The 27412-nt window shown below is 49.1% G+C and overlaps 1 protein-coding gene and 1 long non-coding RNA gene across 2 annotated transcripts in view; one reads left to right on the top strand and one right to left on the bottom strand.

The window, feature by feature from the left end:
- The window catches only part of LOC309618349, a 353317-nt gene that overhangs the window by 37545 nt on the left and 288360 nt on the right, over window positions 1-27412 (top strand). The gene's annotated exons all lie outside the window — the stretch shown is intronic.
- Window positions 6285-8272, bottom strand: NOG (noggin). The gene has a single exon (XM_082374447.1). It carries the CDS (start codon window positions 7661-7663, stop codon window positions 6965-6967), a length of 699 nt encoding a protein of 232 aa, XP_082230573.1. The 5' UTR covers window positions 7664-8272; the 3' UTR covers window positions 6285-6964.

Here is a 27412-nt window from a genome sequence, read left to right as displayed (position 1 = left end):
TAAATCCAGGAGCCTCAAATGCATAACGCCTACAGTGGTTCTGGCAGGGAATATAATGAGTGAAGCATGCCATAGGGAAAGGTGAGGACTGTGGCAAAGGAGAGGGGGCTTGTGCCATTTAAAGGGGACAGCTTCTTCTCAGCTCCAACAAATTATTCTTTTATACAAAGAGGCAGGCTGGATCGAAGTTCCGTTTTCCTTTAGAACATCTCAGTTTTGTCCTTTTCTCTCCCTTCCCCCGTGATCACACTGTCCTCCAAAGATAGACAGTAGCAGTCTCTTATGTGGTCTTCCAGCCTGCAGTTTTACCTTTCTAATCTTCTTTTACAAAAACCTAAGCCAGAAGAATCTTCCCACTTCATCCCTTCCTCAAGAACCTACAATGGCTCCCTGTGGACCCCAAGTCAGTTTACTGCACTTTAGTTACTGACCTTAGAATCTGATGAAAACGACAGACTTTCCTCCCAGAAAAAAACATACGCATATAAGTAACTGCAAATTATAAATAAGAACTACAGACTGTGACACATCCTATGAAGAAAAAATCCTGAGAGCCAAGAGAGCATGGATAGAGGGACCTGACCTGCTTTCCAACCTGGACACCCATCTTCTAAGAACCACAGGTTAAGAACCCCCTTCCTCAAGAAAGTGCAGCGCTGAGGGCTAAGTGTGATGGAGAGAAGGAGGATGATTCATTCCAGCCAAGGAAGCCCAAATGGAGGAGACATGACGCCCCGTTGAAATCACACAGTCCTGGATTTGAGCTTCCACTCACCAGATGTGTGTCCTTGGGCCAGTTATTTAACCTCTCTGAGCCTCGATTTCCTCATCTGTATAACGGCAATAATGCTCCTCATTTCACGATGAAGATGAATTAATCAACGTGAAGCACCGGCTGGTAGCATCACTCAAGGAGTGTCAGCACCTTCTTTGCCCCTTGGCCTCTCCCAGGTTTGCCTGTGCTCCTTTCTTCATATCACTGTCAAATGAAAATACATTGGCTCTATCAGGACACTTCTGTCTGCTGGGAAAAACCCTACTGCTCCCCAAGCCGTGCTTGTTTATCCCTGCTCTCTTTCTTTTGCCCTGTCGCTACCATTCATTCATTTATTCATTCACTCACTCATCTTGATTATAGACTGAAATGTTCTCCGGGCTTCTCAGATTCCTCTCTCTTCTGGACAAGCCTAGAACCTCCCTGTGTGTGTGTAGGGGAGGAGTCGGGGCAGGAGGAAGATCTTCTGTCTTAGATTCCTCTTCTGTGCATGGTCCCTTGCAGGCCTGAAACATCAGGGGTCTTTCTGACCTCTCTCTCAGTCCCCACATCCAATCAGTCACCAAGTCCTCTTCAGGCTTCTGGCAAATGAGCTTTATGTTAATTGGCATTGATGTTTCTCAGGTATCAACTCTTATTGATTCTTTCTGGACCTCGGCAATTTCCTCCTTAATGCATTTCCCAGGAGCCGTTATCCCATTTCCAATCCATCCTGGACGCTGGCACCAAACTTAAATTGAAAATGACTGTACCTTTTTATTTTTGTGTCTGGGGCATGCAACACAGAGCCTAGTCTATAGAAAGTGATTGTGGTAGATTAAAGATGGCCGCTGATTCTTTGCTATTGCTTCCATTGAGGGGTGATGTCTAATTCCCTTCCCCTTGAATCTGGACTGGTCTTAGACACTTGCTTAACCAACAGACTACAGCAGAAACAAGGTCATGGGACTTTTGAGGCAATTTCATAAGAAGTCTTGCAGCTTCCATCTCAATCTCTTGGAATGCCTTCTCTTAGAGTCATGGGCTGCCATGTAGGAAGTCCAACTATTCTGAAGCCACCAGGCTGTGAGAAGACCCAAGCCACATGGAGAAGCCACTTGTAGGAACGCTAGTCAACAGGTCAGCAGAGCTCCCAGCTGACAGCGAGGGGCTAGAAGCCATTTTGGGAGTGGATCTCTAGCACTCAGCTAACCCCATGAGTATCAGAGATGAACTGCCCATCTGAGCCTTTCCCAGATTCCTGACCCACAGAATCATGAGCAAAATAAAATGGTTATTTGAAGATTGTTAGTTTTGGTGTAGCTCGTTGCATACCAGTAATAACCGGAACAGTGCTCAAAAACTTTCTGTTGAATGAATAAATAATTCCTTTGCAGTAGTGCACTAATGGTGTCCCTGCCCTATTCAAGAGCTCTTCATGGCTCCCTATTGCCTGAGCAATAACGTTTTGTGCCCTTAGTTGGCGTTCAAGGTCCTCCATAATTTGTCTTCAGCCTGCTTTTCAGACCTTATTGCCCACTCTCACTTGGTGTGGATCCATCCTATACTAAAGTTTGTTCGAGCTGTGTCCCATACACGCAAATACTTTTCCAACATCATGTCTTTGCTTATATAGACTGCTTTCTCCACCTAAATGCCCTTTCCTCCCATAAAGCCACCTCAGTAGGTCCACAGTCAATTTGTCCTTAGAGATGTGAGTCAGATGCCTCCTCTGGCTTCCCCGGCCAGCAGGGAGCCCTCCTCTTTCTGGCCTGGGTTTGTTTGCTGGTTTGTTTAGCTCCTCTTTCAGCACTCACCCTGTTCTTCATTCCTTACCTCCTCTATTGCATTGTAAGCTCCTTGTGTTTGGGGAAGGGGTGAGGGAGAGAGGTCCTGGCACATAACAGGGTGCACAAAAATGTTCTGTGTGGCTTCCCAGGCATGAATCCCTACAGAGCTTGAGTTGAGACTGGACAGCACGTAATGTGGCACGTGGTGTCTCCCAAGCCAGGTGTACGCGTGGTTGAAGGGAGGAAGGGTATTTAGAAGAAACATAGGCTTTAGCATAAGCTCAGATTTTGAGCCATAACCATGCCACTTACTGTGTGGCTTTGGGTGAAATGCTTAAACTCTCTGAGTTCCAGTTTCCTTATTTGGGAACTAGAGACTTTTGGGTGAGAATGTGTATAAATGTGCTCAGCGCTTGGCACATTGCAAGCCATTAATAATTGCTTGCTGAATAGATGCAACAGAATGGTTGATCAGCTTCCTGATGATCAGTTACAATTATGTCAATTTGGGAGAGAACTTTCCTTCAACAACCCCCCCATAAATAAAAATTGAAAAAAACCAAAAAAAACCCAAAAAGAGAACAGTGAAGAGACACAGTGGAGACCACCTAGCTACCCCCAACTATATTAATCTGTGTAATCTTCAGCAAGTCCCCACTGAGGTCTCAGTCTTCTCATCCGTAAATTGAGCGGTGGTCATTGGAATCTAAGCTCCCCTCCAGCTCTGACATTCCAAGAGCATTAAAGAAAAAGGATGAATCACCCCTTCAAAATACCAGTATGGGCTGGGCCCTCCCCCGGTCGTCCCCATCCAGCACAGCCAAGAGCTCTTAATACACAGCCAGCTTCCTCTTGCAGCTGCCACCAAACTTCAACCCCCTTTCCCAGGAGTCTCAGAAGCAAGACTGATAATGGACCCCTGGCCTTCTCCATCTCGACAGGGAACCAGATCCCATTCCCAGACTCTGGGGGCCAGAGGGTCCTCCCCTAAGGGGGCTGGCTTTCTGTGGACATTTGGCCTCAGTATGCTTGTGCATCAAATGTCGGGGTGCTGGAAGGGCAGAAGGAAGGAAAAAAGGGAAGAGTTGAAGATAGAGGGTTGATGAGTGAATTCCTGCAATCAGGGCAGGAGGGCTGGGGTGCTGGGAAACCTTGCCATTCTCTTCCAGGATTTCGAAAAAGTTGATGTGACTGTATCAGTAATGGTTATAAATCTCCATTCGGGGGACGCGTGGTCCCTCAGCAGCTGCATAAGTTCATAGACACAGGCTGTCAAAGCCTCAGAAGACACCAAGATCAATTTTCCTCCTTACAGGAGATAGGCACTGGGTGACCGCAGAGGACAGTTTTCTTGCCTCTCTGCCCAGAGCTCTCTACTCCTTTCCGCGTTGATGCTATTATTAGTATTATCAACATTAATAATAATGGAGACGTAACCGGCTGTGCATTAGTCACAATGTTCCAGGAGCCAGCACCTCCTTCGCTCTCTGGTGGGACTGGCTGAGTCCTTCTGGGTCTTCCCTCCGTGTCCGGAACGGCCCTTTGAGGCTGTCTGTCCGGTGGTCTGTCTATTGCCGGTCACGTCTGCAGCCCGGGTCCTCCTAGCTCCCGCGGGCTCCCGCTCTGAAAGCCGAGAAGCTCGCCGGCTGCGAGCGGGTTTTCCAAGTGGGCAGGGGTGGGGAGGAGGGGCGGGCGGGCGGGCCAGCGGGCGGAGGGAGGAGGGGGCGTCGCGGAGGGGAAGACCTCGCATTGTAATCCAGTGACACTGCCAACATGGGGGTGGGGGGCGCTGGCCTCGGCGCGCTCTCCGAGTTTTGGCTGCCCGCCCAGCTGGGAATAACTCTCTTCGCATAATTCGCGTGTTTACCAGGCATGAAAATTCTTGCTTTCGGCTCCCCCCACCCCCCGTAAGCCCCCTCCCCTTCCCCTCGCCCCACCACCTCCGCCCCTCGCAAGTGAAACTCTGTCTAAAAAAATATTGGCCCGCGGCACAGAAAGTTTTGCATAAATTCATAAGTGATGAATGGCTGATTTTAACGTTATTTGGGTATTTGTCAGAACTTAACAAATATACATGGGGACGGCGGTTCATAAACTTAAACATCTCAATATCCCCTTTCTTCTGGAAATAAATTACGTTTGTTTGCCCGGCTTGGAGTCTTAAGGTAGCCGACATTAGGAATATTTTAAAAGCCATCATCCATCGAGCATGTCTCCCAGGCGCCAGGAAGATTAAATGAAAGAATCATAAGATGGAGGTCTTTAACTTTTAATCCTTTTACAATGAAGCCTCAGATAGTCGCGGGGGCAGGGTGCCCTCTCTGGGGGGAATAATGCCGTTATTCCTCGGCTCTCAGTTAATGAATACCCTAACGTCTGTCCCACGGCTGACGGAGGCAGCGCCGGGGAGGGGGCTCCGGCTCCCGAGCCAGGCTATTGAAATGAGGAGCCACCGAGGCTGCGTCGGGAGGGAAGAAAGCGCCCGGCTGGAGGGACAGGGCGGGCGGGGCCGGGGGCACTGAGACTGCGCTGGGGACCCAGCGCAGGTTTGAAATAATTAGCATAGATTCCCCGGGACTCCGGACTGGGGGTGGGAGGGCGGGAGGGACGCCGGGAGGGAGGCGCGGGGAGGTGGCAGGGGGGTGGGGAGGGAGCAAAGGAGAGCGACTTTGGAGTCCAAGATAAATAAAAGGAGCGCTGAGCAGTGTCAGGAAGCCGGCCCACGTGGAGCTGCGCGGATGGGCGCCACCGCGGACTGAGGCGGAGGGACGCACGCGAGTCAAGAGCTGGCCCCGAGAAGTTGGCTTTTTAAGGGGTGGGGTGGGGGTGAGGTCTTGCACGCCCCTTTAAGGGGTAACACGTCTGTTGCCCCTATGTAACCCAAAGCTCAAAGATCCAGATTCTGATTTCTCCTCCCTCCCCCACCCCCAAGTGGAGTAAGTGTCTAGAGAGGGGGGCACACCCGGTTCCCAACTGCAGATCCCAGTGGTGGCGTTTTACACCCAAATTCGGACTCCTCTGAAACCCTGACCCTCTGAGAACCTCCTTAGGTCCCAGGGGAGGGGGGAGGTGAGTGTCAAATCTCCCAGCTATCCCCGGAAATTCTGGCTGAGGGCCTGGGATTTCGGGGGCTCAGACCTGCAGGATCCCTGAGGTTGCGTTGATTCCAAGGGATCGCCTCAGCGAGCACCACCACAGCTTCCGGGAGTGCAAAGGGTTAACGCGGGCTGGATATTGAGGTGGGGGGGGGGGTGCGAGGCGGGAGGGGTGTCGGGATCTGGGTGGGCCCGCTCTGATCTCCCCCCCCCATTCCTCGGGGGTCAAGTTTCAGCGGCACTCCGCCCCCAGGGTAGGTGTGAAAGACACGTGTCCCCATTGTGAAGGGCCTGTCAGGCAGGACAAAGCGGCCGCCCACCCTCGCCCCCGCCCCTCGGCCCAGCCTGGGGTCAGCTCCAGGGGGCCGGCTGGGTGTCGAGGTCACGATGGGCCCGAGCTTTGGTGACATAGGGAGAAAAAGCTGGGAGACTGGGCGGAGGCCACGTGATGCTCAAGTGAGGAGTTTGAGAATAACTCCCCCCCCCCCCAAGAAAAACTGAGCGGTCACTTCCATCACACCAGAAGACAGGATGAGCCCCTGCTCCCAACAAGCATAGTAAGCACAGCGGCACCCCCAACCCGCCCCTCCCACCCCTCACCCCCCCATCAATCCCCAACACAGAGACTCGCAGTGTCGAGCGCAGTCGATTTTAGTGGTTTTCTTTAATCCTGCTCTGCACTTCTTTCTCATTTACTACACGGGATATTATAAAGAATAAATAGCAGATACTCTTAATTTACAATGATTAGTCATTCCATTTGTTCTCTATATTTACAATAACTGTAAAATAACATTGAACTCTATAGCTTCTTCGAGGTCCAAGGAAAACCAAAACACTTTCCGAAGAATGGAAAATAGCTTTTTAAAAGTCCTTCTACAAAAGTTCTCCCCTCTCTTTGTACTTTAAGAAAAAATAACATTTCCCCCCTGCTTCGCCATGCGAAGGGCACTGGAATATAAATAGCAGGTTAACATTATTAGCAACAACCAGAATAAGTCTCTCTTTTCTCTGTTCTTTTTTTTCCTTTTGCTTAAAAAAATTTTAAAAATACAGTAGAAGCCGGTAACTTTTAACGTATAATACTGACCTTTTAATAAGTAAATTAAAACTGGGACCGTATATACATACACATATACATTCCTACACAGTTAAACAGTGCATTACATGAACCAGAAAGCTAGGTCTCTGTAGCCGGAAAAAAAAAAAAAAAAAAAGTTCATTGAATCCCCTCGCGAGAGGGTGGTGGAACTGGTTGGAGACTGTGCGGGGGGCGTCGGTGGGGATCGATCAAGTGTCCGGGTGCGGGCAGGGGGCCCTGAGTTCTAGCATGAGCACTTGCACTCGGAAATGATGGGGTACTGGATGGGAATCCAGCCGCAGCGCTGGCCCCCGCGCCGCTGACAGCGCCACCGCAGCACCGTGAGGTGCACGGACTTGGACGGCTTGCACACCATGCCCTCTGGCACGGAGCACGAGCGCTTGCTGAAGCAGCTGCCCACCTTCACGTAGCGCGGCCAAAAGCGGCTGCCCAGGTCGTTCCAGGCGTACAGCACCGGGCAAAAGGTCTGCGACCACAGCCACATCTGTAACTTCCTCCGCAGCTTCTTGCTCAGGCGCTGCTTCTTGCCCGGGGCCAAGCCCTCGGAGAACTCCAGCCCTTTGATCTCGCTCGGCATGGCCCCCGACGGCCGCTGCCGCAGCAGCTGGTCCAGCTCCGCCAGGTCCTCGGCGCCCCCGGCCGCCACCGCGCCCCCGCCGGGCCGGTCCTCGGGGGGAGAGGTGGCCATGAAGCCCGGGTCGTAGTGGCCCCCGAGCAGCGAGCGCAGCAGCGTCTCGTTCAGATCCTTCTCCTTGGGGTCAAAGATAGGGTCCGGGTGTTCGATGAGGTCCACCAGGGGCAGGTTGTCGCTGGGAGCCGGGCGGATGTGGAGATAGTGCTGGCCGCCGGCCGGTGCCGCCCGCAGCCCCAGGACCACCACCAGGGCGTAGAGGGTGACCCCCAGGCTGGGGCAGCGCTCCATGCCTCCGGCGCGCGCCCGGGGCTGCTGCTTCGTCCCGCGTCCCCGGAGGAGAGCACGCCGAGCCCGCGGCGCCGCCGCGCTCCCCCGTCTCTCCGGAGGCGGCTCACCCGAGGCTGGGCAGGCGCAGGGCCGGCAGCATGAGTCGCCGGCAGAGCCCTTCGCGCGGCGCCGGCTCCCACCGGGGCGGAAAAAACGCACACAAGTTGGCCGCAACTCCTCTCCCAGGTCTACTCGGGAAGGCGGCCGCGGCGGGGCATCCGAAATTACTCCAGGGCAACCGCGGGCGCTGGGGGCGCCGGCTGCTCGCTGCCTTCCCGGGTCGGCGGCGGCGCAGGGCGCGTGGACTGGCCGCTCTCCCCGCCTCCTCCTCTAGCTGCTCGTCGTCCGGCCGCTCTGTGCAGCGCCGCGGGCCGAGCCGGTCCTAGGGGCACTTCCCTCCGCCTGCTCGGGGCTCCGCGGCCGTCTCTGCCCGGCGGACTCCAGCGGCGGCGGCGGCGGCGGCGTCCGCGCACGTTGGCACCGGTTTGTCTGTCTCGCAGGGTCCAAGCCTTTAAATTTCCTGCACTTTCAGCTCCATCACCATGGAAACCACTGACTCTCTCGGCGTTGCCCCCTCCCCCTTCTTCCCCCCAAACAACAACCCCACCCCCCACTTCTCCACCCCCGAGGAGCCGGAGCCGCACAGGCTCCGGGGGAAGCCGCCTGCACTCGCCGCGGAGGCGGCGGCGGCGGCTTCGGCAGCGCCCGGGCTGTGCCCCGCCGGACCCAGATGCCCCGGGAAGCCGACAGTCCGGCTGCCCGCCGGAGCTCACAGGCGGCGGCGGCGGCGGCGGCGGCAGCGGCGGTGGCGGCGGCGGTGGCGCTTGGCAGGTCTCCGCGCAATTTTCTCTCTCCCCCACCACCCACCCCCCTTCTCCTCCTCCTGCAAAATGCACCGCCCCCCTCCTTTCTCCTGGAGCAATGCAACTGGGGCTCTAGGCGCCCCGCCAGGGCCAGTCCTGGGGAAAGCTCTCGGCGGCGCTGGAGCCGGGCTGGAGGGTGCAGGGCCGGTTTTGGGGGGTGCTCGAGGTGGGGCTGGGAGGATTCTCCCTAGCTGGGTACTCTGCACCGGTAAGGGAGCTGCGGGGAGGTGCTGGAGGCTCGTTTCTTGGTGCAGTTCGGTGCAAGGAATTTCTCCATGTGCATGGAGCTTTTTCCCCGGGCGCGTCTCGCCTTCCTCTCTCCCAGGCTCGGTCTAAGTCCCCTGCCCCTCCCCCCAGCGCGCGCGCACACACAGACACACACACTCAGACACACACACACACACACACACACACACACACACACACACACACTCTTTGCGCCGGAGGAGTCCGGGAGCCGCAGCGTTGCGCAGCGTGATGTAATTCCTAGGAAGCTGTTACCCGGGCCCACAAGGGGGGTCCGCTCCTCACCCTCCTCCTCCTGCTCCTAGGCCGGGTCTTGCACCCTGAGTGGCCGAGCTGCAGGGGCGCGTCCGGCTTGCCTGCGGCTCCCCTAGCCGGCCTGGCTCCGCGCAGCTGCCGCTCGGCTCCCTGGAGGCGGCGCGCCCTCTGCTGGCCCGCAGCAAGCCCTGCACCCTGCGCTGGCGGGGCGGCCCTGCGGGGTGGGTTTGTCTGCTGTCCGGTCTGTCCAGCTCAGTTTCTGCTCTTGTGTCCGTGTCACTGTGTATGTGTGTGTACGTTCTTGTGTGCGTGTGGGTGCGTGCGCGCTGACGGGTCTGTTCTGGCTGTTCAAAGATGAACTGGCAGTAGGGGACCTGAGACCTGGCTGGGGTCCGTCCAGATAAAACTACGTTAACCTCGGACAAGTCACTTTTGTAGCACCACACACCTTACTTTCTGCATTAGTGACGTAACTACATTACTCCTCCAGTTCTACCTTTCTGTGATTCTAAATAAACCTTCATGATGCTTTCTCTTCCAGAAGCAGTTTGTTTTTGATGGTAGATGGATATTGAAATGACACTTCCGGTTAATTTTCCTTTGGATGAGGAGCTGAATCCAAGCTTCAAAGCTCAAACTCAGTTTCCTCTGTGGTGGATGTGATTGGAGTCTGGAAAACGCTGGAGAAGAGAGACTTGGTGTGGATGACTCAAGCATTCACAGCGTTCCACGGAGTGGAGTTAGGAGGTCTCGTTGTGACAGCCTAAATCACTCCAGTTTCTTTCCCCAAAGATCTGGTTTTTCCTTTCAACCTGTGCTGCTCCCACCCCACCCCCACCCAACACACACAGAAATTTATCATCTGTCTAAGGAAGCAAACACACTTTGTTTCATGGCACAGTCTTTCTGCAAAACGCCAGCAATTGAGAGGGGTGGCCAGTTTCAGCTGAAAAACCTTTTCTTAAACTTTCGAGTCTAGACAATATCTAGAATTAGGCAATCAAGGTAATGCCTACAAGAAAATCTTGCTTTAATGAATATGGGAGATAAGAACAACCAATTGGTTGTTTGAATTGCATTGATTCTGAAATAATGTGGGACTAGAACCCAGCACACAGTAGGATCTTAAACAGTACTCCTTTCTTTTTGATGTGCTTTAGGGGGCTTGGCACTGGTTTATTTTCTTAGGAAGATTAAATGTTCCAGAGCAGTTCTGCCACTGCTGTGAATTAACTAAGAGAATAATTTTTCAGTAAAGAGTTCAAAAGGCTAAATTCTAGCCCAACTCTCCTGAGATGGTGGGTTCCAGTTAGTGACATTCTCTTGTGCTGTTTTCTATTGATCAATCTCCTCTCCTTTCCTTCAAATCACCTATTTTTGTTTGAAAACCAGATCCTTCAGTCCTTTATTTAGGCGGGGTAGAATGAAAACAAACCATGTTAGACAATAGATTGGGTGACCTGTTTATAGAGTGTCCGCTGGGTGAACACCATGGGGGAGGGGGAAATGCAAAGGAGAAAGAAGTCACAATCGATTGCTACCACCCAAGACATTGCAGTTCAGTTAAAGGGGATATGGCAAGTGTATGAAGAAAACATTAAAAGGGTGTGTAAAAAATCTATAAATTTCCCTAATAGCATAGACCAGTGTTTCACAACCATTTTAAAACCCATGCCCACTTTTGGTAAATATTACAACTTCATGCTATCCTTTGAATGTTTGAAATTTTATAATACATTATGGTGACCCCAAAAAGTCAAAACAAGTATAATATAAGCTATACTCTGTTCAAACCACACTTATTCTTCTTCACTGTGGGGTTCTGAAATGCCCCTCTTGGGGAGCCTGCAGTCAGTCCCCCACTCCCTGCCGCACTAGGGTAGCTCATACACTTAGGTACTGTGTGAAGCTCTGGGAATGCTGTTTATCAGAGACTAAGCAGTACTAATACCTTAATGGTAGAACTGAGATTTAGCTGGGCTTGATGAAGAAAAAGGATATATTTATCTGAATAGGGAGAGGAGGATATTTGAGTCTGCATAAAGAGGGGAAGCACGCCATATCAGGGAACAGCCAAAAGATCTGGGGTGTGGGGAATGGGGGAGTAAATGTCATAAACAGGGAAACTCAACACAAAGACAACCTTTGGACCAGGTGGATCTTGGTTGGAATTCTGGTCCTGCCACTCACCAGCTGGGCTACCCTCTCAACGTAGGCATCTTAACTCCAAACTTTCATTTCCTCATCTGTAAAGCGGGGATAACACACACCCCTCAGAATTGTGTTATACATAGGAGATAAAGGATGCTGTGCTTAGCACAGCACCCAGGGCAGAGTATATAGTGGGCAATAGACTTTCAACGCATGTTAGTTCTTCCAGGAACTCCATCACCCTCAATTGGCCCACCATCTTTGATTTGAGCCAGAGGGGCTCGAAGGGGTTGCCATGCCTGTTGGAATCCCCTCCAACACCTTTGGGCCTGCTTTCTGTCCGCTCAGCATGTGTAATTGAGCTATTCTCCGTGGCTGCTGGTTTTCAGGAGTTTAGGGGAGGGGGACTGAGATTTCTTGGGGGACTCAACTGGCAACCCATTTCAATGCTTCTGCCGCTCTATTGAAGAGGGAGCTTGACAAGCGGGACAAAGAGGGTGTATTTATTCAAAAGGAAGCTGTGGGGTGGGAGATGGGCCAAAGGAGGGATGGTTAGCAGCTCAGCTTTCTGATCAGGTCCTCCCAGGGGGTGGGGGAAGGAGGGGAGCAGTTGGATGTTAGTGGGGATTGGCCAGGGACTCGGGCCTTGGCAGCCTACGTGGGAAGAGTCTAGTGATGAAGTGACTCTAGGTCCATTCTTGGTTATCTGCATCCCAGGATTCTGTCAAGGGAAACTGAAGCAGTCTTTTGAACCATGGCTTCGGCAGCTCCAGGTGGAGGCAAGAGGACCTTATGCATCCTGAGGGCACTTATGTATCTTTTCTTATTTTCAGCTGATTCTCAGAACAATTCAACAATCTTGTTTTTTTGGCCCTGGAAGCGTAGACCTGAGGCAGCTGTGGGTGATGTGCAAAGGACATGGGGCTTGACTTTGGAAAACCCGAAACCTAGCAGCTGTGTGACCTCGGGTGAGTCACTTTACCTCTCTGGGGCCCCGTGACACAGAGAGGTCAAGGGAGCATGAGACACCACAAAGGAGAAAACATGACAGTGGCCATCTTTTAGGCCCCGAATCATCCCAGGCACATGAAAATTGTGTCACCCTCTGATTCTGACTGTCTCTTGGGTCCCATAAATGTCGAATTTGATGGACTTCCTCTCAATGAGACCCAAAATGGCATTTTTGGACTTGACCCAACTTAGCAAAGTGAGGAAAAGCCAGCCACAGGGCCTGTCACTTTCCTCCCTTGACTGCGGGAGGACTGTGGGAGTGGAGGCGGCTTCTAGGGAGGGAGGGTGGTGGGTTCCCCATAGCCTGTGGGAGGCTGGGGGAAACCTGGCCAGTTCAGGACTCACAGCCAGGGTGGGGGCCAGTGCAGTTTCACCACAGGGTCTAAGTTGTTGAGTGTGGTTTTTTTGGTGATGGGATTCCAGTTACAACCGTGAAGTTCTGACCAGCATAGGAAGCGGGGATAGAAGGCGAGAAAGAGGGGAGAATGGGAGGGAGATGACTCTAAATCGTGGGCTGGGGTGGGGAAATGGGTAAATAAATGGGAAATACATTTCCAGGGATAGAGACAAAGCTAAAGGCCAAAGGAGGCAAGCGCTTTGCTCCAGCCCTGACAGCCCCTTCCCTTCCCCAGTCTGGCTCCCTCTCCGCCCGCTGCCCCCGCCCCGCCCGCCCGGCTCCACGCTGGGGAAGGGGAGCGACTCTGGAGCCCGGTGGCTCATTCATCTCCTGATAAACTGTTTATCTGAGTTTTAACGAGGGCGCCTCTCTTCCAGCCCTGGAGACAGAAGCCTCCTCATGTTTAGCCTGCCCTGGTGTGGGGGGCCTGGGGGTGGGTGGAGGCAATGCTGGCGGGCCCATCTTCTGCCCTTGCGTCGTTGCCAGCACGCGCTGCCTCGGCCTCGGCCTTCAGCTCTCCCGGCTTGACGTTGCCTTTGCTGGTCTGGGGTCTGGGTCTCTCTGGACTCGAGGTTTTCATCTGGAAAGGAAATCTTTTTATCATTTCTCTCCATTCACTCTTACGTGCACGCGCGCGCACACACACACACACACACACACACACACACTCCCTCTCTAAACACATACATAACGTAAATACATACATTTAAAAATCAAGGGACTTCCCTGGGGGTCCAGTGGAAGACTCCCCTTTCCAACGCAGGGGGTGCGGGTTCAATCCCTGGTCGGGGAGCTAAGATTCCAGTGCCCTGTGGCCAAAAAACCAAAACATAAAACAGAAGCAGTATTGTAACAAATTCAGTAAAGACTTTTAAAAAAAGGTCCACATCAAAAAATCTTAAAAAAAAAATAAGTAAAAATCAAACCCAACTTGGTTCTGCATTGTGGACTTTTACCACATGTGACCCAGTATTTCAAAAGGCAAGTGAATGGAATGCTACTGCTACAGCATGGGTAACGCAGGAAAGGATGCCCCAAAGTGATGGAGGGGCTGTTCAGTGAAAAGGCAGCTGTCATCAATAAGAGAAGCTAAAACTCTAATTGTTCTAGGACTTGCTTCCCACTTGCCACCAGTCACCCTTATGGATTCACATGGGTGCACACTTTACAGACACTGATGCGTCTGCTGACGAGCATACCTCCCCCACCACAACACACGCAGGAATGGGGAATACAAACAGACCAGGGTGCACTCCCATGCACACCCCCGCCTTTGCCACCCAGGCCGGAAGGGTCCCTGGAGACAGTCCCCCTTAGCCACCTACCATGAGGAATTTACACACAGCCTCCCCCCGCCCCATCAAACACACAAGCACCCATCTCAACTTAGGCTCACATTTCCCCCACATCCTCTCATCCTGCTGCCTCAGATAGATGTTTATTGAGATAATATGGTCTAGCCTCCCTTATCCCCTCGAAGACTCAAGATAACAAGGAGACAGGAACTCAATGGAGTGAAAAATAAAGTGAAAACCTCCCCTATTTGAGGTCGGTGGGGTGTTCACAGGTTCTGGCTACTGAATCCACCTAATACAACAGTCTCACATCTCTGAATTTTTTCCTAGCCCCTAACTCTGTCTCCTCACCAACCAAGTATTGGTGCAGACTTGGAATGACTCTCCATGACCACCTACTGTCATCCATCGGTCTTATTCCTCCACCTATTCACCAGGCATGTACCCTGATTCCAGACACTCTCAAAGACTATTGGGGAAAAAAAAAAAGAAAAATAAACCCAAGATTACAAGTCAGGATGTCAACTGCCACGATAAAGCACAGAAATGTTGGGGTGGGATGGAGGATCCAAAAAGACTCCTTAGGAAATTCAATGTCCAATGACAAATGAGAGGTCACAGTCTAGTGAGGAGGAGACAGTGGCTGGATGATATCTGGGGCAGCGGGGGGAGGGGAACACCATCCAAATGCTGTGACAAGTTGGCAATGCTAAGTGCTGGGCTTGAGGACTAAAGGCTAGAAGACAAGGGGTTTATATAATGAGCCATCAAGGGTCTTAAGCAGTTTCAAATCCAATTTGAATTTATACTTGAGTTTAGAAATATATGAAAGAAACTTTGGAAACCATTTCAATATGGTGATTATAGGTCCTAAATATTTTAAGACAGCCCCTATTAAAAAACAAAAACAAAACTTTATTCTGATCCAAGTCGAGGCTGTTCAGCCCTAGAACCCTCGCTTGTAATCTCTATGCAGGGATTATTTTATGTGTAGGGGAAAATCCCTAAAAATATGCTTATAAATCATTCATTGTAATGATTACCTGTAAAGAATTGGGTAAGTTGGTGGGGTGAGGAGGGGAGAGAACCTTACTTTTCACTTTACGTTATTTGTATGTAAATCTGCTTAAAAAGAGAGAGAGCAATCATAAAACATTTTTGTATTTAAGGAAAAGTCAATGAAAGATTAAAATCAGTGAACTTAGTGGCAACAACTTGCCCCAAAGTAACTATCAGTCATGAGTAAAGCTGGAAATGGCATTTAAAGTTCTATGTGTTGAAAAGAGTTTTGAAGCCAGCACCAGGCTGCCAGGCAGGGCTGACTCGTATTATTGGATGATCTTTGTTTCAGGTTTAGTTAAATGGTTCAGCGCTCATGTGCAATGGTGAGACGAGGGAGAAGCCCATTTGAGGAGCTTTTGTGTGCAGCGGTGAGTGTTTGTACGCATGCATGTAAGTATGTGATAGGCACTGTTTCATGACACTTTAATCTCCCGTCACGGGCGTCTACAGAGAAATCAGATTGCTTTCAAAATAAAGTGATATCCACGTCAAAACCCACCACTGGGCTGAAAAACAAAACAAAACTAAAATGCACCAAAGCCCAATCTCACGCTTGATCTAAACCCTACAGTCTGGAAAGTCTGGAATGAGTTTGGGGCGGGGGCTGGGTACTGGAAGTAAGTCACCTCAGTTGAGGGTTTGGAGGACAGGGTCCCCAAGTGACTACATAAGAGGCTTTCTCTCCCAGTTGCCAGTCTTAGAAACAGCGCTTATAAGTTTAACCTGTGCCAGGAATTTACCATCTGCCTTACAAACATTTTCTTAATCTACATCTTACAAGAGCTTCTGGAGTAGGGGCAATTAAATCCCCATTTTATAGATAGGGAAATTGAGGCCCAGAGAGGTGAGGGAGCTGCCGAAGGCCATATTCTTTGACTCCAGGATTACCTAAGGAGGTAGGGAGAGGATTCTTAGCTCAGAGCTGCAGGCCCAGTGGGGCCTTCCTAAGGCATCCATCTTTGTTGGTCCCTTACTGGTCCCTTGGTCCGATCCATAACTGGCTTAATTCAGAGGTCGTCGATACCAGCAGGCTAGGGAGATTTACTTTGGCCATTGACTTTTGACAACCTGGTCAAGTCGGAGCGAGGGCTCATTTCATCCTCCCCTCCCCCACCCCACCCACAGTCCCACCCTCCATAATGGAGCATGACTGTAGTAAAACAAGGCTTTTGATCAAGCTTCCTCACATCACTTTCAAGACAAACAAGGTCTCTGAAGCCCCCAACTGCTTTTATTTTTCTTATATCTAAGGTTTCACCTTAGGGTCTTTACCCAGCTTCATTGAAAAATGACCTCAATTAAGAAAAGAAAATCATGGCATTTCATTATTGTGATTCACAAAACATACCTATAGAATTGAAAGAGAGGCTTCAAAGTTATAAAAACAACCTTCGTAATTTTCTAAAAGGGGTTCCTACCTTCCCTCTAACACATCAGGTGTCTCCCACATACCACAACGATTTTCCAATCTTTTCTTCGGCATAATTAATTAAGATCATAAGCAAACATATTAATTAAAATACAAATAAAAGTAAATAAGACAGTGGCTAGTCTTTCACCAGCGTGGTTGGCGGATATACTCATGTTTCAACACAAGACTTGTCAAAGGTACGATTCACTATGTATAGGATTTTTAGAAAAAAATTAGTTTTTTAAATTATTTATAAACATACAAATTAAAAAATTTTTTTCCCGTCCATGGTAGAGAGATGCATAAGGTTAGAGCCGAGTCCAGTGTTTGGGCCCCTGGGTCTCCTCCCTACAAAATGATTCCAGTACACTACAGTTTCAGACAAGCATTTCTTTCCTCACACAAAGGCTTAACCATGTTAACTAGTTAATGTAAAGCTTGATTAAACTCGCAAAGATAATCCCTAAAATGCTGGGAGAAGGGCCCTTGAAGTGCCTGGAGGTGGCAGGGAGGGGGCGGGCTGGTAATGAGGCAAGGTTGCGGTTCAAACCTCATTTTCACTTTGCTGTGTTTCAAAAGTGAATTACTGCAGCGGTTCGGCAAAATACATTGAGGCAAATGCAAAGCTGCCTTCCTCACATCCTGGAGGATTTGAGTCACCACAGATGAGCCTTTAAATGTAATAAGAGGCATCGTAATTATCATGCCACGGGGGTAAGAAAATCCTGGCAGATCACATTTTATAGAACTCTGCTTTTCTTTCAAGCCCCCAGCCCAGAAAGAGAGGCAGCTACGTTCGAGACTAAATGTTTATGGCTTAGGCTGCTTCAACAGCATGAACGTTTACTTCTGAGGTAGTCCTATTGTTCCATGTGTGATTTCAATATGCTTCTTCTAAATATTTTGACAGCTAGGCAAGCTTTGGGGCACTTGTCCTCTTCTAGGGACCACAGGGCCGTGACAACGGATTGTGGGATGGGGGATTGGTGAGGTCTCTGACTTGTCCCTGATAGCAACTCTTCTTCATCTCACAGCTATTAGGGTCCTAGGAGAGGCCCTCATCTCTCACCAAAGCTCCCCCAAGTTCCCACAGAGAAGGAGGGCTTGCAAATAGCACTGGCCCGCCCAAGGCAAGAAGCTTTCTACGGAAATGCACCAAAGTGCCCCTCTCATTTCTCCCAAAGTCTTGGCATTCTTGAAGGAGAAACAGGCTAAAATAACTCGTATATAGAAATGGAATTATTTACAATTGTTCAACAACCTCTAAGGATTCTCTTGGTGACTCTCAAGATAACGTTATGACATTGGATGCCTTTTCCATTCTGACCCGGATCTACATTCTATTTAGAGAACTCCTTGGAGGTCTCTACACATAGCCTGCGCTACCTCATCGTTATATGTTCTGTCTACTCTCTTCCTCATTTGCAAAATCATTTTTTAGATTCTGTTTAAGCATTGCCTCCTCCATTCTCGATTCTTTCTGGGCAGAATGAGGTCCCTCCTCTCAGCTCCTATGCCATCTGGACCTTCTTCTAGGTTATGGATGACCAGATGGCATTCTAGGCAGTTGTCTGTCTTGACCACTAGTCTGCAAGCTCTTTATGGGAGTTTATCTCTCTAATCCTGGTGCCTAGCGTTGTGTTTGATGTACAGTAGGTGCCTAGTGAATCAATGACTCCCTGAGCTGCTTAATTTCTTTTGGGGACAACAGTGGATTCTGGTAGTGGGTGGAGGGAAACCATGGTGGGGAAAACTATGTCCATGTCTTCTTTTTTTTTTAATGTAGTTTTTATTTATTTTATTTTTATTTTTTATTATTAAAAAAAAATTTTATTTTTGGCTGCTTTGGGTCTTTGTTGCTGCGCGTGGGCTTTCTCTAGTTGCGGCGAGCGTGGGCTACTCTTCATTGCGGTGCGAGGGCTTCTCATTGCGGTGGCTTCTCTTGTTGTGGAGCACGGGCTTCAGTAGCTGTGGCTTGTGGGCGCTAGAGCGCGCGGGCTTCAGTAGTTGTGGCGCACGGGCTTAGTTGCTCCACGGCATGTGAGATCTTCCCGGACCAGGGATCAAACCTGTGTCCCCTGCATTGGCAGGCGGATTCTTAACCACTGCACCACTAGGGAAGTCCCTCATGTCTTAATTAATGCAGCAAATCCAGACAGCAATGGCTTATGTTTGATTATTTATTTATTTATTTATTCGGCTGCGCTGCTCAGCTTGCAGGATCTTAGTTCCCCGACCAGGGATTGAACCCTGACTTGGCAGTGAAAGCACCGAGTCCTAACCACTGGGCCACCAGGGAATTCCCTATTTGATCTTTTCTTGTAAACTAGGTCCCTCATAGGTATCTGGAAAATAAAAAGACCAAGTTGACCCAAATAGCTGCTTTATTATTTAACTGGTATACACCAATGACTCGCCCATGCTGAACTGGAGACAGCCTGATTGTTGTACCAACACCTTCAGCAGCCTGAATCCTCACAAATTAGCAGCTCAGTATCTTGAGGTCTGCTGTCTTTGGCAGCAAAAGCGAGTCAGGGCAGGGGAGGGGGTGAGGAGAGGTTGGCTCTATCCCAGGAAGCTGCAGCTTGGGCTGGGGGTCGGGAGTAGTTGAGTGATGTGATCCCGGCTCATTCTGGGGAGGCACAGCTGCCGTGACATGTCAGGCTCAACTCAGTCCATGCCCTTGGGAAGGAAGATGGTGGAGTCCCCCACCCCCACCCCTGAGACCCCAGAACCCAGTCCTTCTGGGAACTATTTTCTCTCCCTTCTGCCTCTACTGCTCCCGTCCCTGCTGTCTTCTTAGAGAGGTGGATTCAGAGGAGTTCCAAAAGGTTAGAAGATCACTAATCTCTCTGAAGACTAGGCTCCCCTTGGTGTCTGATTCTTCTTTGTGTAGCCAAAGAGCTTTGCACACCATCTGGCTCAGTCAGCACTCGCTGGGGGTGGCTGGATCAATGGCTAGGTTCACTGTCAACACTGACGAGGTGCAATTCCCTAAACATCCTTTAGGTCCTCGAAGCTGTCATTCCATAGCCACAACTGTCCAGATAACCAGGTCAAAGGCGCCCCTCTGGGTATTCTTTTCCCAGCCTGAATGACACAGCCCAGTGCAAAAGTTTCTCAGGGGCAGCTCGGCATCACTCGGGTTCTGTCCACCTGGCACACAGGGCAACGCTTTGAAGAAGAAATGGATTAAGGTATTGGATTACAGTTTCTGTAGCCAGGCTCAGGGCCTGAGCTGAATGTCCTCCCCCAAGTAGGGTGACTTGGCAGAACGGTTCAGGCTTCCCTCCCTCCTTCCTCACTTTCCTCCAGTCTCCATTGCTCTCTGGGCGAGGGGAAGAGGGGGAGTAGGGGGACCCTCACTCCCGTAACTTAAATCGACATTTTTGTGAAGGGTAAATCTTATACTTCTGCACATGGTCTGTCCTACGTCGTGGCAGCATGAAGATGTGGGCAAGAACAGTCAGTGGGTGCTCTGAGTGAGTGACAGCAGGGCAGAGGCACAGCTCAACAAGAAAACTGATGTTAACCTCTTTCTTCTCTTCTGCTTTCTTACCAATTTCTGAGTTCTTGCTGTGTGCCTGGTACGGTACATTACATTTGTTATATCATTTAGTCCTCAAAACATCTCAGTTTATAAGCGAGGACACTAAAACTCAGGGAAGTCAAGTGACTTGACCAAGGTCACCCAAGTAGAAAGTGGCATAGCTGTGGTTTAACTCTGCCCAGCCCCAAAGCATGTGGTCTATTCTTGATGGCCCTTTTTTTAAATTTCATCTAGGATTCTGATTCTGGTGTTCCTTATACAACCAGTAAATATGGAAAGTGGTGGTGAAGAGAGACACAAAAATGGAATTCAAGGTGACTTACAAAATAGTAGTATAAATTATTAATGGATGCAAATATATGTGGTAAATCTTATAATGAATGGGAATTATACACACCAACTTGGAGACAGTGGTTATCTTTGGGTAGAGAGAGAAGGAGGGTGACGCACTTGGTGGGTATTTATGTGTATTTATATTTCTTTAGAAAGAGAAAGAGAGCTATCAAAGCAAACACAAAACAGACACAAATCTCTGGTGTCCCAAACCACAATGAGATATCACTTCATACCCATTAGGATGGCTATTATATGTATATACGCATAATGAAAAGAAGTGTTGACATGGATGTGGAGAAACTGGAACCCTTGTGAACTGCTCGTGGGAATGTAAAATGATGCAGCTGCTATAGAAAACAGTACTGCAGTTCCTTAAAAAATTAAAAATAGAATTACTGTAAGATCCAGCAATTTCATCTCTGAGTATATATCCCAAAGAACTGAAAGCAGGGACTGCAACCCATATACACCCATGTTCATAGCAGCATTATTCACAATAACCTAAAGGTGGAAATAATCCAAGTGTTCATCAACAGATGAACGGATAGGCAAAACGTGGTGCGTACGTACAGTGGAATATTATTCAGCCTTAAAAAGGAAGGAAATTCTGACATATGCTACAACATGGATGAAACTTGAGGACGTTATGCTAAATGAAATGTCAGTCACAGAAGGACAAATACTGTGTGATTCCACTTATATGAGGTGCCTAGAGTAATCAAATTCATAGAGACAGAAAGTAGAATGGTGGTTGCCAAAGGGGAGGGGGAGGGGGAGTTAAAGTTTAATGTGTACAGAGTTTCAGTTTGGGAAGAGGAAAAAGTTTCTGGAGATGGATGACGGTGACGGTGGCACACAATGGAAATGCACTTATGCTATTTAATGCCATTTACAAATGGCTAAAATGGTGAATTTTACATTATGTGCATTTTATCACACACACACACACATCCTTGATGTCCAGCAAGGAGGGAGGAGTAGAAGAGCTTCACAGTTCCCTGTCACATGCCACCCTTCTTTGGCTTGGTCCCCATCAGGGGACACTGGACACAGGGTGAAGGGATGAGCCCCCTCCCCTGGGCCCTCCCAGCAGGCAGCCTTCCTGACTCAGGTAGGCCAGCAACTCTGGACACTCAGGCTCAGAGGAAGTTCATCTGAAAATAAAAGCAGTCCTTCAGGGGTCCCTATGGATTGAAAGGCTCCCTTCCTGGTTGTCTCTGAGGCTGAAGCGTGACTGCTGCTAGCCCCCTGGGTATAGTAACAGCCCTGTCAGCCAAGGCAAATCTGCCCGACCTCAGAATCCCAAATTAGCACCTGGCCCTTAGATAGGGCAACTTTGGTTTAAAGTTTAAGTGAAACCTTGACAGTTCTACTGCCTTGAGGGGAGGCCGGGGGCTGCTCTCATAGGATGTTCTTTCTTCGGAGGAATGCGGTGGTGTGTACAGTGTGGTGTCTGCAGTCAATTCCTACAACTGCAATTAGGGCCTTTCAATGGAGGTGTCAGCCACATTCAAAGTCTGAACCGTCTCAGCCATGAAATTCATAATGGGATAAAAGTTCCATTCCGGGACTGACAACTTCAAATGGAATTTGGTGTAATCTTTTATTTATTTACGGGGCCGTGGGAGTGGGGGCGGGGGCTATGAAAAATCCCACCTCCCCCCACTCCCTTCCCCCCAAAGCTTCCAAGGATAAAAATGAGGGTTGGGATTACATCTGGAGGGAAGCAAGGCTATGTTTAAATAGGCTTTGGAAAGTGTGGTTCCACGTCTGAGGCAGTCCGGAGCGACAGCTTCATCCAGCCCAGTCTGGGACATTCCAAAGAATCATACTGAGACCTTGTGCTAATTGGTTCCAATTTATCAGTTCCAATGTCTCAGTGGACCAGGGCCGGGTCTCGATGCTCGATGATCTGCGAGGACAGCGATGCACTGGATCTACTGCAGGAGCCAACGAAGCCTTCCATACTTTGCCTGGTTTTCACTGATGGCGATGGCTGTTTAATTAATTCTCGAATACCTTCTTTTTAACCTAAGCTTAGCCAAGCCATATGCCATTAGCTGCCTCTTGGTAGACCTTTCAGTAACTTCGGTTCATCTTATTTACACAAAAGCAGAGGCTTTTTGCGGTATTAAGGGAGCCGGGAGAGCCCGGGGTGGGGGCGGGGGGAGGATTTATTTGTAATTACAGCCGGGTTCTCGCTTAGTCCCATCCCACCGTTCTGCCCATTCACAGGCTCCGGCCAGGGCTGGCGCCAAGATCTCCAAGTTGCCCTGTGTTTATGTCATTGAGACGAGGACAATATTTCAGTGTGGAGCCAAGCCACAGGGATCCACTCTATAAAACCCTCACTAAAAATAGACGCTCCAACCCCTGCCCAGCCCCCTCCCCGCCTCCGCGACTCCCCAACGCCTGCCCCTAGCGCTGCAGCACCCAGCTCCATACGCTGGGAGACAGGCGTGCCAAATCGGCCGGATCGCGCAGCTCGGGGGGGCCGTGAGCTCCTTTCTTCCCGAGGAGTTTTAATGCAGAATAAAAGGCGTCAATTAGCAGCCTTTAGAGCTGACAGGGCAATTAAAGCTAAATTGCAAGACAGAGGGAGAGCTGGAAGAAGAAGGAAGAGAGAGAGAGGGGGGAGGGAGAGAGGAGAGAGATTTCCAATGTATTTTTGGTGGCAGCTGCATTTTTGAGAAGGGTGAGCCTCTCAAACTACAACTGGCTGTTTGGATATATTTTCACTTCTGAAGTGATATTTTCAGCGAACACTGATACTCCCCGTTTGTTGCACTTTTCATGTTAGAACTGAGCCACTTGGGAAAATGAAAACAAACACAAAGTGAAAGGATCTTGTCTTTACAAACTCTCCCAACCAGCCTGGGTCCCAACAAACACGTTCCTTTGCAGGGTGAATTAGATGCAGCATGAAATTATGAGGGTAGAGGATGCGTGGGTGGAGCCACTGCCCCGGTCAGCAGCTAATTTGCGTTTTGGGGATCCCAGAATTTAGAGTTGGTGACTCCGTCATAATGCCTTTGCACACTTTCTGTCATCAGCCCAGTCCCCCAAGGTTATAAAACGATTGGAAAATAGTCTTCTTTTGGTCTACTCGGGAGTGACCTTCCTGAAGGAACAGTCAGGCTTTGGTTTGGGATTTGGGAGCTCCAAGACTGTCTTATGCAGATAGGAGTTGGTAACAACGGTGATATTGATTTTGATTCACTCTTGCAACACACCAGTTCCAGGGAATGGATTCGAGGGGTGCTGTGCACCAGGGTGGGCACAAGACAGAAATACACCGTAATCAGAGGAACAGTCAGCCTGGGGAAGCTAGAGCTCCATCAACCCTTCACAGGCATCCTACCCTCCCCTGTCCCCCAACCCACGGAGGAAACAGTAACCACAGTTCCTGAGAGGATGCTCCCAAAGTCACCTTTGCTTTGCTGGACCTCACATCTCCCATCCTGTAACTACAATCCTTTTCTCTTTATCCTCCCTCACTCATTAAGAACTACCATTTCTACAACACCTACCCTGCTCCTGGCATTGTGTTAAGGACTTGCCAAGCACTGAATGCGAGGTAGGTGCTATTATTTTACCTGTTTTATGTAAGAGGAGACTGAGGCTGAGAGAGATTCAGTAACTCATTCAAGGTCATCCTTCTGGTAAGTGGTGAAGCTGGGATTGCAACCAGATCTTAGTCTAAAGACTGTGCTCTTGACCCTTATAATGTACTCGCCTTGTACAGGGCCCCCATGAATCTCCAGGAAAACTTAACTTGGGATCGGTGTTCATTTGGTTGGGGCTGAACTTCGAAACCCCTGGAAAGGGGGACTTGCTGTCTTAGGACACTGGTGGTGCTGCAAGGACGCAGTTCCACATGCTTAGGATCAGCAGTTTTGAGCTGAAGGGACATGAGAGTGACATTTAGTTGTTTGTGTCTGGAGCTAGGGTCCAGAGCTCCTGGATTTCTGAGAATCTATTCTCAGGAGCATAATGAGATTATATATTTTGAGACAATATCTAGCTCAAGCCTTGCCATTTTGCCAGCTCAGGAGGGTGAGGCCAGAGAAGGTCATACAGTGAGTTATGGTGGGTGAAGTCAGAACCAGGATTACAACCCTGCCCGGGACTATGTCTGCTAACAAGCAGCATTTTTTTTTTTTTTTTTTTAAACCTAGGGACTGATTTACCCTACTAAGACACATTTGATCTTTCAGACTGCCAAATTACAACTTAATTTTATTTATTTATTTATTTATTTATGGCTGTGTTGGGCCTTGGTTTTTCTGTGCGAGGGCTTTCTCCAGTTGCGGCAAGCGGGGACCACTCTTCATCGCGGTGCGCGGGCCTCTCACTATCGTGGCCTCTCTTGTTGCGGAGCACAGGCTCCAGACGCGCAGGCTCAGTAACTGTGGCTCACGGGCCTAGTTGCTCCACAGCATGTGGGATCTTCCCAGACCAGGGCTCGAACCCGTGTCCCCTGCATTGGCAGGCAGACTCTCAACCACTGCGCCACCAGGGAAGCCCCTAACAAGCAGCATCTTCAAACACTGAATTTATAGGTCCACTTGCACTGCTTGATTGAAACCCCTTAGGGGCTTTAATAGATATTTGATGAGTAAATGTGTAAAAGCAATTTAGGTGTGGTTACAGGTAGGCAAACACTTGATATACTAATTACAGACTAGTCTTCGCTGCACTCACAAGTATTGGTATTTGGTCACAGTTTGGCCTCCTAATCTCAATTGCTTCAATCAAGTAAAGTTGCCTTTCTGTGTATATCCTGAGTTCTGCTCTGTTCATTCCACATTCAGTAATTTTTTTATAGAATGCCTAATATGAGCCAGGCACTGTCCTGGACTGTAAACAAAACAGACTAATTCCCCACCCCGCTCCCTGCTCATCTGCTTTGTAAGGTATTGCTGTGCTGTATTGCTATGTAATTGGGATTTGCTCTGGTGAGGTTTGGATGGTGAGAGGCCATCCATTTTGTTTGTTTTTTCTTATTTTCTTCTTTTATGACTAAATGAATGGGTTTTACCTTTAAATTTTTTAAATTAAAAATTACAAAATAATTCCTTGTAAACAATAAAATAATGAGAAGTATAAAAAGTAAAATCATGGAAGTGTCCTGCATCCCTCCCTAGAGGGACCAGTGTTAATAGTTTGATGGTATGTATTCTCCCCCTGTGGTATGTATGTATTATAGTTGTACAGTATATTATATAAACTCGCACATACAAGTGGAGGTTACACAGCTGGGGCAATTCAGTCAGCGGGGCAGGATAATCATACTTTAATTTTGTAATCTGCACCGTTGGTATCTTTCATAGGCCTCTTAGGATATCATTAAGAACAGAAACTTCAAAATCAAATTTTAATGATGGTCAGAAAAGAGGACTCAAGGGCAGTACCTCACAGCTCTCTCTCCTCGCCTCCCCTTCCCTGAAATCATAGGCCCAGGACAGCCTGGGCATCTATTTGAAGCCCGAGGGGTGGGCCTTGATCTGAGGTTTTTTTCCTTTTTTCCCCCTTTTTTTGTTTTCGAAACAGAAGTGTTTGATCCTATTATTCATGTTATTTTCAACTTGCTTTATTTAACAACGTGGATATACATCCACGACAGTACAAGCAGAGTAGCTCATTATTATTATTTTTTTAAATTAATTAATTAATTAATTAATTTATGGCTGTGTTGGGTCTTCGTTTCTGTGCGAGGGCTTTCTCTAGTTGTGGCAAGCGGGGGCCACTCTTCATCGCGGTGCACGGCCCTCTCACTATCGCGGCCTCTCTTGTTGCGGAGCACAGGCTCCAGACGTGCAGGCTCAGTAATTGTGGCTCACGGGCCCAGTTACTCCACGGCATGTGGGATCTTCCCAGACCAGGACTCGAACCCGTGTCCCCTGCATCGGCAGGCAGATTCTCAACCACTGCGCCACCAGGGAAGCCCTAACTCATTATTTTTAATGGCTGCATGCTCTTCCATAGCATGGACATATCATGATTTAAAAAAAAAAAAAAAGTTGTACTAACAAGGAGCATTTTGGTTTTCTTCAGTTTTTGGTTTTTATAGGCAAAGTTACAATAGAACAGCTTTGATGCATGTCCTCTGCTCACTCACGTGAGAACTTCTTTCGGATAGATTCCTGGAGGTCAATTGTTGGCTTTGAGGGTATGTACATTTATGATTTTGATACTGCCAATTTTCCTTAAAAAATGTTCCAATTTGTACTCCAACCAGAAGAGTGCCTTTGAACCACCCATATTACAATGGACATTTTTTGTTCCTTATGAAGCTAAGTGTAAGAGTTGACCAGTGACAGACCTACCAGTGAGGGAGGAAAGCAAACCCCGACTGTCCTAAGAATTCAGCTCTTGTTAAGTCTCCCTTAAACAACCATGCCCAGCCAAAACAGAGCTGAGATGATAATGTTATACCTGGTGATGTAGGAGATCACCCTTAAGGAGAGGCTTCAAAAATGATACGTCAGAAAGAGGCCTTCGACAAGGAGCCTGCTTCAGGAGAAAGGGCACTAGACTGAGAAGGAGGGATTCGAAGATTGGCTCCCACCTGGTCTTTGCCACTTACTACCTGTATCACCTGGGGCAGGTCACTACCTAGAGTTCCAAGAACCCCAGTTCCCCAACCTGCCAAGTGGGAGCACATCATATACTCTTCAAACTTCATGGGATTTTTGTGAATTTAACATGCTCCGGTGGAGTATGAGAAAGTGTTTTGTAAAAGGTGTGTCATTTTGATAACTGCAGATTCAATGGATCTCTGATAGAGAAGACAACTGCTTCAGTCCAGATATGAGAGTGGCTTGGATAATGATATTAAATGCCAACAGACTGAAGCCCTGGTATCTGAGTGCTTTGGATTCCTCTAGATCTTGGGTTGAGTTTTTTTTTTTTTTTTTTTTTTAATTAATTAATTATTTATTTATTTCTGGCTGTGTTGGGTCTTTGTTTCTGTGCAAGGGCCTTCTCCAGCTGTGGCAAGCGGGGGCCACTCTTCATCGCGGTGCGTGGGCCTCTCACTATCGCGGCCTCTCTTGTTGCGGAGCACAGTCTCCAGACGCGCAGGCTCAGCAGTTGTGGCTCACGGGCCCAGTCGCTCCGCGGCATGTGGG

This window comes from Balaenoptera borealis (assembly GCF_965194805.1).
Source record: "Balaenoptera borealis genome assembly, chromosome: 20".
Taxonomy (NCBI): domain Eukaryota; kingdom Metazoa; phylum Chordata; class Mammalia; order Artiodactyla; family Balaenopteridae; genus Balaenoptera; species Balaenoptera borealis.
Note: the sequence above shows the minus strand (reverse complement) of the source record. Positions and strands in the feature narration are given on the sequence as shown.